Source organism: Cololabis saira, chromosome 3, assembly GCF_033807715.1.
Source record: "Cololabis saira isolate AMF1-May2022 chromosome 3, fColSai1.1, whole genome shotgun sequence".
Taxonomy (NCBI): domain Eukaryota; kingdom Metazoa; phylum Chordata; class Actinopteri; order Beloniformes; family Belonidae; genus Cololabis; species Cololabis saira.
Window position 1 is genome coordinate 50,111,739 of NC_084589.1, and position 9,854 is coordinate 50,121,592.

Sequence of the window (9,854 nt, forward strand, 5' to 3'; positions counted from 1 at the left end):
TGTAGCTACGCTTGGTGTCTGTTCGCCGCTCGCCGTCATCATGCACCGTTATTAGTTTGACTTCGTTTAGTGTTGTTTATGTGTGGCGGGCGGTGTGTGCGCTTGGGTCGGGTGCATGCTGTGTGTGCAGCCACTTCCTGAAAGGCAAAGGCCCGCCCAACTCTGTTTCTGATTGGCTTACCCACGGAAGTTACCCAGTGTGTTAACCAATCATCATCACTTTCTCTGTAAGATTCATGTTAGTCTGAGAGCTCACTTCCACGCTCTTTTGCTGCTGCTTGTTTTGGTAGGACTAGGAGGAGGAATCGGATTGTAAAGAAACTACCGAAAATAACGGAACTAACGCAACTAACGGACCAATTTAATTCATAATAACGATAACGCCCCTACCAAATGGGAAAAGTAATGCGTTACGTTAGAATTTAGAGAGAAAACTAATTTCGTTACTAACGTAACGGGAAAATACTCGTTAGGTCCCAACACTGTATATGTCCCACTGGAAAAGCTGTTGTCGGTGACAACAGACGTCATTCAGGCTTCCTCACCCACTGCAGAGGTGACAATGACCTTCCTAAGTTACTTCATTACCACTGCATCATCCGCCAGCAGGCAATATGTGCAAAAGTTGTGAATCTCATCAACAGCATCCGCTGGAGCGTGCTCATTCCTGCCAGGCCGAAGATTCACCTCATGAAAGGCCTTGATGTGTTTCCCTTTGTATGTCTTGCATAGAACTCTCAACCTACACTGGGCGGCCTGGTGATTGCGGCCACAACGCCAGGTGAGGGGTGTCATCTCGACAAATCCCTCTCCATACCTCCATTCAGTCTCCTCTATCATAGCAGGGGGGCCTGCAGGGTAACTGACAGCCTGTGGGAGGGTGCACCCTTCATAATCTTCCATCCATCTTGATTGTTGCATTCGTCGGTGTGGACACTTGGGGGAACATAAGCCATTATCACTTTGTAATGACCTTATCCGTCTCCAAGGACCATATGTTTTGGAGGCTTAATGATTAACAGTTGTACACTGGCTTTCTCTGTATTTTAATCGTGAAGCGCGTGTCAAGACTTAAAGAGGCAGGCGGTTGTCAGTTGTATTTACAGTTCTTTAATCAAGTCTAGAGAGTGCACTTACAGATGTGGTGGGTGTGTTTGGTTCTGGAATAAACCATAGAATTATATAAATCAATAAACAGCAATAAACATATGGTGCAGGGGTTCTGATGGAAACAGTGACAGACATGTACAGACTCAACTATCAGTCCAACAGAGACAGTTTCTCTGACAGGAGGAGACTCTTGAGACTGAACTCAACACAGAGACACTGAAGAACCAGAACAGAATGCGAACCCAGGATAGAGAGGTTCAGTGAATGTGGTGTTGACGGTGTGGAGGTAGATCAGTCTGTCAGAGGAGATGCTGTAGAAGGACAGAGTTCCAGCAGGAACGTCCACATACACTGCTATTCTGTCAGAGACTGAGGAAGAGGAGGAGGAAGATGTTAGTCTGTTATTGTGCCAGACACGGTACCGACCATCATCAGAACAGTCCAGACTCCAGGAATGATCGTTCTCTCCAAACCTACAGTCTCTACAGTATCCTTTCCTTCTGATTCTTCTGTAACTCACTGATATCTCAACTCTTCCTCTCCACTGGAACTCCCAGTAACAGCGACCCGTCAGAACTTCTCTACACAGCAGCTGACAACAGTAATCAAACCTGTCTGGATGATCAGGATATGACTGATAGACCTCCACATACATCATCTTCCTGTTGTTGTCAGACAGTTGGATTTTTTTGTTGACTGTGTTTGTGTCAATGGTGAGTTGACAGGAATCTGAAGGAGAGAACAAACAACCCAGCTGCAGTTATTATTGATCTGTGATTGATCATTGATGGACTCATGAATGAGTGACGTGTCAGTGTGAAGATGGATGAATGTGTGAATGAAATAGAAACACACTTACACTTCCTCAGACCTGGTGTCAACCATCGTTGTCCAGCAGGCTCCACCCTGAAAGGAGGAGGGGGGTCAGACCAGCACAGTCTCTTCGGGCAAACATGGACATTAAATGGCTCTCACACACTGATGAAGGAACAGTCCAACACTTGGACAGATGCACTCGAATGCAGCATCTCTGAAGCCTGCCATGTGGTCGTCACGTTCCAGCACAGTTTGAACACATTCTTTTCATTGAATTTCATCTTTGCTGATTCAGGAGCAGGAGGAGACCATGTCATGGATGAGTGAAGGTGCAGTTGTTATTGTGCTGTGATGGGCCTGAAAACCACACTGCTGTGGTTCTGGGATGTTTACTGGGTCAAGAACGGCTCAGAGTTGTGAACTGCATCTATCAGTTCTGCTGCAGCACCAGATGAGCTGCAGCAGCTCCATGAGCTGAAAGATCTCTGCTCAAAGTTTCATGGAAAGAATCAGACATATGGTTTGTAACAAAAGGCCAACAGCTGTAAGGAACAGGGTGGGAAGAGGGATGTATAAAACATGTGTCACAAGTTAAAACCTACTAGCTCGTGAAATAGGAAATAACCCTGACCTGAAAGGTATGTGTGTGTGTGTGTGTGTGTGCGTGCGTGTGTGCGTGCGTGCGTGCGTGCGTGCGTGCGTGAATGCGTGCGTGTGTGTGTCAAACTAAAACAAACAACAAAAAACACCGGCACCGTTCAACAATAACAGAACCTGTCCACTCACCTGCTGGCAACGGCCAGCATGGTCGTTGGCCGGTACAGCCGAAGTGAGGTGCTGGTTAGGTTCAGTTCAGGTGCGGGTATCCAATCCCGCTCCGGATTCTTTTTATTACGTTGTCAGTTTTATGCTTTTTTTCTTCCCGTAGGTGTTTTTATATGTCCATATCTATGTCGCTGCACATCTCCGACGCCGCACGCGTCTCAATCAATAACATTCCACAATACACGAAGCTCTGCTCCTCTCAATACGTTCACAACTATCAGCTACCGAGAGACAGCGCTATCCCACGGCAACCCATCTCCTGACGCTCCGGTTAAGTATTGGCCTCCGTAATGTACCGTCGTTAGTGACTCCCGAACCGCATACCACACAAACACGCCAGACGCCACCTGGTTCAAACAATTGTCCTGCACCTTCGTCGCCATGCGATGACGTCATATAGCCGCGCGACGTTGTGACGTATAGATACAGTGCCAAAATAATAACTGAAAATAAACAAACAGTGTATGCAGGGTGTGTGAAGATAGGTGTGAGCCCTATAATGCCCAATATCCTAACACATGTAAATGCAGATGAAAGTGTCAAATATCTTTTGTAATGAGAGCCACAAAGATGATGTCCACAACAACTCCATGAAGAGTCCAGCACACTGATGACGTTCTGTCTTCATACCTGAGAGTGTCCAGTCTCCAGCAGGGATCCTTCAGTCCAGCAGACAAAAGCTTCACTGCTGTCGCTCCTGGATGGTTGTAGCTCAGGTCCAGATCTCTCAGGTGGGAGGGGTTGGAGGTCAGAGCTGAGACCAAAGAAGCACAGCCTTCCTCTGAGATCAGACAGCCTGACAGCCTGCAGACACACAACACACACACACACACACACACACACACACACACACACACACACACACACACACACACACACACACACACACACACACACACACACACACACACACACACACACACACACACACACACACATGCAGAAACTCTGAGAGAACTGCTCTGAGACTAAAGCTGACTCTGTCCTCGTGTTCACCTGATGATGGTGCTGAAGGAAAAGTCAGAGGATCAGCAGAAACACATCAACAATCTTTCAATATCAACCACAGTTCTAACGGTCAACAGTTGAACACTTGGTGGATTCTGACCTGAGAGACTCCAGGTGACAGTGTGGACTCTCCAGTCCAGGACACAGCTTCTTCAGTCCTGAATCCTGCAGGTGGTTGTTACTCAGGTCCAGTTCTGTCAGACTGGAGGACTGAGAGCTGAGAACTGAGGACAGATCTGCACAGATGTCCTCTGAGAGGTTACAGTCACTCAATCTGCAGATGAGATTAAAGAAAAATGATTAGGTTATTAAAAGTTGATTGTCATTTAACAAAGAAATAAACGATATAGTAACAATGAATACTGATTATTTCAACTAATTATCAATAAGTATTGATCCTAGTGATCTCTGCAGTTCTCTTCTAACGTTTCCTGAGATTAATCATTGATGGGAACTGGTTCCACATGAACCTGAACTTAGTTGAATAGTGAATTTAACGGGTTTCCTCTGTTGTGCCACCACTCATGTGTTCATGTGAACTCTGAACCTATAAATGTTTATGAACATTTTGTGAACATGGTATTCAACTTTAAAGTCGGTTCAACCCAAAATCCGCTTTAATGTGCCTCTTAAAATGGCCGCCTTGACAACTACAAGACCAGCGTGCCTTGGAGGGGGGGGTGCCTGAAGCGGCGCGCGTCCAATCACTGGCTGGCGCTGGATACGTCACGCAGCTCCGCTTCTCCCACAGCTTCACTCTCTTCTCCTCAACCTTTCATCTGAGCAGCTGGCCCCCTCTTGGCTCCGCGCCAAAGACCACGTCCCCCCCCCCCTGCAGATCCAGAGCGCCTCTCCGGCTCTCACCTCCCACTAACTCTCTTTCCCAGTCCAGCGACCAGGACAGACACGTGTCGACCAGCGCATCTGGACCACCTCTCCCAAGTTTCCTGAGAGCTGGAAAGGGGGGGAGCCGCTTCGAAGCCTGGAGTGTCCAGCGGAGCATAAGACCCGTTACCACGGAGCGCACTGCGCTCCTGAGCTTCCTCTCTTTCTAACTTCCCTCTCCGCTCTGAGTTTCTCTTGCAAGGGAACCGCATCCTCCGGTCAGCCTGCCCAGCTCAGACCGAGACGCATCCCGCCGCCCGATGTCCGTGACGCCCACGCGCTAATCAGCCCAGATGGGAGCCCGCACGTCCGACGAAGTGGACCAGCCCTGCGCGCACCGAGACGACGTGACTAGGCTCCGTGACCGGGAGGGGGACCACCGGCTGCTGCCACGCTGCACCACCGTCCTTTTTTTAAATTTCAGAGTCGGAAGGAGAAGAGAGAGAGACGGAATACCGCTTGGACTGAAAGCTCCGACGGAAAGAACCCCGGCAGAAACCCTGATCAGCACCCGGCGACCCAGAGGAGACGTGAGGTTTTATGAGTTCTGGGGATCAGTGTAGTCTAGAGCGGTTCAGAGCTAAATTTATGTTTGATGAAATTATTGTATGCATATTACTGTTGTTTGTTCATTTTGTGGCGCCGTTTCGCCAGTTGATCACGGTTTAAATACCGTGATCGCCATCCTGTCTGATTGCACGTGGTGTGACGAGAGCCCCGCCATCTTTAAATACCGGCCACGTGCAGCCAAATGTTTTGAACCGTAGATGATTGTTGGATCGTGTTTATTATCGTTTTGATTTCTTTTACATTCCATGCATTTAAGTTTCATTTTTATTGTTGTGGTTTTTCTTGTTAGTGACGATTTTATGTTATCGTAGTGTGCCATCGGAATTTATTTGGGTATCGCTTTACATCTGCTTGGTACCCGTATGTAAATAAATTCTGATTGATTTTAATGAGAAGTTGTTTTTTTTTTCATACTAAATTTTGGTCACAATGGCTGTTTGACAGAGCTAGAGCCGAAATAACGCCTTCAATCTATATTCTGTAAGTGATAATAGTAAGATTTGCTATTCTGCAGAATAATTTCTATTTCTGAGACTGATTCCTGCTGTTAAAAGTTATCATCTTTTCTGGTTAAGGCCCAGATGGTGCCCTTGCAAATTTAAATCATTTTGATAACTCAATTTGATAGTCTACTTTATTAATTATTAATAATTGTTGAATAAAATTATTAATAACCTTTTGATAACGGAACAGCCCGCTACCCTGTGGCACAACACCTCCTAGAACACAACATGTGATTGTAATTAAAACAGATGTGTCCGTGTTCGTCCTTACACAACTTTCTTGGAGGCTTTGACCACCGGCAGCAGCCTCCGGAGAACCTCCTCTGAAGCTGAGTATTTCTTCAGGTCAAACACCTCCAGATCTTCTGATGACAGTAAGATGAAACCCAGAGCCGACCACTGAGCAGGAGACAGTTTATCTGTGGAGAAACGTCCTGACCTCAGGTACCATTGGACCTCCTTCACCAGAGAACCAGCGTTCAGTTCATTCAGACAGTGGAACAGGTTGATGCTTTTCTCTGCAGACAGATCCTTACTGATCTTCTTCTTGATGTATTTATCTATTTCCTGATTGTTCTGTGAACTTCTTTGTTTTGGTTCCAACAGACCTTGTAGGAGAGTCTGATTGGTCTCCAGTGAAAGACCCAGGAGGAAGCGGAGGAACAAGTCCAGGTGTCCATTTGGACTCTGTAAGGCCTTGTCCACAGCACTCTGATGGAGGTCAGTCTCTGCTCTTGTTTTAAACCACCAGGAGGTGTTCTTTTGTTCCTCCAGCAGGTTGACTCCAGACTTGATGAAGGTCTGATGGACATGAAGAGCAGCCAGAAACTCCTGAACACTCAGATGGATGAAGCAGAAGACCCGGTCCTGGTACAGGGTGCTCTCCTCTCTAAAGATCTGGGTGAACACTCCTGAGTACAGTGAAGCCTCTCTGACATCGATGCCACACTCTCTCAGGTCTGATTCATAGAAGATTAGGTTTCCTTTCTTCAGCTGCTCAAAAGCCAGTTTTGCCAGAGACTCCATCATCTTCCTGCTCTCTGGACTCCAGTGTGGATCCGTCCCAGCTCCTCCATCATATTTGATCTTCTTCAGTTTGGCCTGGACCACCAGGAAGTGGATGTACATCTCAGTCAGGGTCTTGGGCAGCTCCCCTCCCTCTCTGGTCTCCAGGACTTTCTCCAGGACCGTAGCAGTGATCCAGCAGAAGACTGGGATGTGGCACATGATGTGGAGGCTTCGTGATGTCTTGATGTGGGAGATGATCCTGTTGGTCTGCTTCTCTTCTCTGAACCTCTTCCTGAAGTAGTCCTCCTTCTGTGGGTCAGTGAATCCTCTGACCTCTGTCACCATGGAGACACACTCAGGAGGGATCTGATTGGCTGCTGCGGGTCGTGTGGTGATCCAGAGACGAGCAGAAGGAAGCAGGTTCCCCCTGATGAGGTTTGTCAGCAGCACATCCACTGAGGTGGACTCTGTAACATCAGTCAGGACCTCATTGTTGTGGAAGTCCAGAGGAAGTCGACTCTCATCCAGACCGTCAAAGATGAACAAGAGCTGGAACTCTTCAAAGCTGCAGATTTCTCTGGTTTCAGTGAAGAAGTGATGAACAAGTTCCACCAAGCTGAACTTTCTCTCTTTCAGCACATTCAGCTCTCTGAAGGTGAATGGAAGCAGGAACTGGATGTCCTGGTTGGCTTTGCCTTCAGCCCAGTCCAGAGTGAACTTCTGTGTTAGGACTGTTTTCCCGATGCCGGCCACTCCCTTCGTCATCACTGTTCTGATTGGTTCATCTCTTCCAGGTGGGAGTTTAAAGATGTCTTCCTGTCTGATGGTTGTTTCTGCTCTGTGTGGTTTCCTGGATGCTGCTTCAATCTGTCTGACTTCATGTTCATCGTTGACGTCTCCAGTCCCTCCCTCTGTGATGTAGAGCTCTGTGTAGATCTGCTTCAGAAGGGTTGGGTTTCCTGCTTTAACAATCCCCTCAAACACACACCGGCACTTCTTCTTCAGCTTAGACTTCAGCCGCTTTTTACAAACTGCAGCAAAAGAACCTTAATAAAAGTGGAAAACAAAATGCAATTCGTTTTTATACAGTTCATCTTAATTCTCCTAAAGAATCAGGATGTGAACCGACACTGATCAACTCTAACATTACGATGAGCTGTACAATATTGAGTAGAATCACTTTTACCACCAAAACACCTCTGAACATTCAGGACGTGGAAGTGACAAGAACATCTGGGGGTCCTGGAGTTCCTAGTACCAGGATGTTAGCAGTACAGCCCTGACGGGTCATGGGTTTGTGGGTTGTTGTGTTCTAGTTATTGTTGTGGTGTCTGTGAAGTGGATTTTCCAGGTTTAGGACTTGAAAACACCAGTTGATCTGATCAACTAATCTGTAGAACCATCAAGACAGTCTGGAACTCAACAGGATTCCTGGAAGAGGAAAACCAGGACTAAAATCTTCCAGTTATCTTGTGGTGTTGATCGTTTAAACATATTTATGCTGTCCTGTACAGGGAGGGTTCTACTCTAGGGGGGGGTGATACCATGTGGGGGCAAATGTTATGGCTGATCTGTGAATGTTGTTAATCTCCTGAGGCATTCTGGGTCATTTATCCAGAAGCTTTAATGTTCAGAGAAATCCTCTTACTTCTCTGCAGACGCTCAGCCAGCTCCTCCTGCTTCATTCTCCTCAGGAAGTTCACTGTGATCTTCACAAACGCCTCTCTGCTGCTCCTCTGCTCTTCATCCTCACCCTCAAACAGATGCCCTAGGGATTCTGGGTAATCTGGACTCAGACCCCTCTGGAGCTTCTTCAGCTCGTTCTTCACAAACATGACAATGTTGTCCTCCAGCAGCTGGAACAGAAGACCACATGAAGGACACAATCAGACTGAAACCACTGAGACAAACATCAGACCCATGTTGGACAGACTGACAGTCCTCTGGTCTCCAGAGACCAGCATGGAGACAAACATCAGACTCATGTTGGACGGACTGACAGTCCCCTGGTCTCCAGAGACCAGCGTGGAGACAACCATCAGACCCATGTTGGACAGACTGACAGTCCACTGGTCTCCAGAGACCAGCATGGAGACAAACATCAGATCCATGTTGGACAGACTGACAGTCCACTGGTCTCCAGAGACCAGCATGGAGACAAACATCAGATCCATGTTGGACAGACTGACAGTCCACTGGTCTCCAGAGACCAGCATGGAGACAAACATCAACAGAACAGGTGGAGAAGCAGTTGTTGTTCATGTACAGACCAGAAATATGGAGTCCAGCTGTGTCTGATGCTGCTGGACAGACGGACCGCTGGGAGAGTCTGAGCTCTGTTGATCCACTCTGTGGAGGAACCAGGAATAATTAGCTCACATCATGTCTGTCCTCACAGAGACAAACACAAGCTGAAGGTCCATGAAGTCCTGTTTGGATGAGGACAGTCCATCAGAGGACTGGTGGTGGTGAATGTTTACTAGTCCTGCTGATCCACCGAGAACGTACATGTGACCTCAGGTAGAGCTCTGCTCATTCACATATTCACAAGATCCAGTTCTGCTCCAAGAAAAGTTACGAGATCAAGAAGACGGACAACTGTTGGAGACATAAAGCAGCTGATGAACTCTGGATCATCATCAGTATCAGTCCTATGGAAGGTAAGACCTCCAGATGTGTCGACCAGAGGAAAAAACTCATGACAGGAGATGAAGATCTATGAGGAGGAAGCTCAGATCACCATCAGGTGATGGAGGACCACAGGGGTCCAGGACTACATGGATCTAGTCAGGAAGAAACATGTGGACATTTCCTAACATGAGGACTGATCTAAATACATTGAATGCGTTTAAACACATCTCACCTCTCTGAAGAAGAATGTTGGTCTCCTTTAAAGTTAATTACCCAGTCCCTTGACCGGTCGCTCTTCAAGGACAAACAGCTGGATTCATGTTCAAGAGAGTCTCCTTTCTGATGGATCCTGATAGAAGACAAAAGTTCAAAATGTACATATTCTATTTATATGAAAAAGAAGTTGTACAGATCAAAATATTTAGTCTTTTTAAAAAGTATTAAACAGAAATCATTGGCAGAGTTTGGATATACTCACCTATTTACAGCAGAACGTTG

The 9,854-nt window shown here is 46.9% G+C and overlaps 1 protein-coding gene across 1 annotated transcript; it reads right to left on the bottom strand.

The window, feature by feature from the left end:
* Positions 1 to 1,244: 1,244 nt before the first annotated feature.
* On the bottom strand, positions 1,245 to 8,560 carry LOC133440755 (NLR family CARD domain-containing protein 3-like). The gene is made up of 6 exons (XM_061718072.1): positions 8,374 to 8,560; positions 5,989 to 7,771; positions 3,860 to 4,033; positions 3,382 to 3,555; positions 1,970 to 2,016; positions 1,245 to 1,839 (listed from the first exon to the last, which is right to left on the bottom strand). The coding sequence occupies exons 1-6, from the start codon at positions 8,558 to 8,560 to the stop codon at positions 1,313 to 1,315; spliced, it is 2,892 nt and encodes a 963-aa protein (XP_061574056.1). The 3' UTR covers positions 1,245 to 1,312.
* Between the last annotated feature and the right edge of the window lie 1,294 nt (positions 8,561 to 9,854).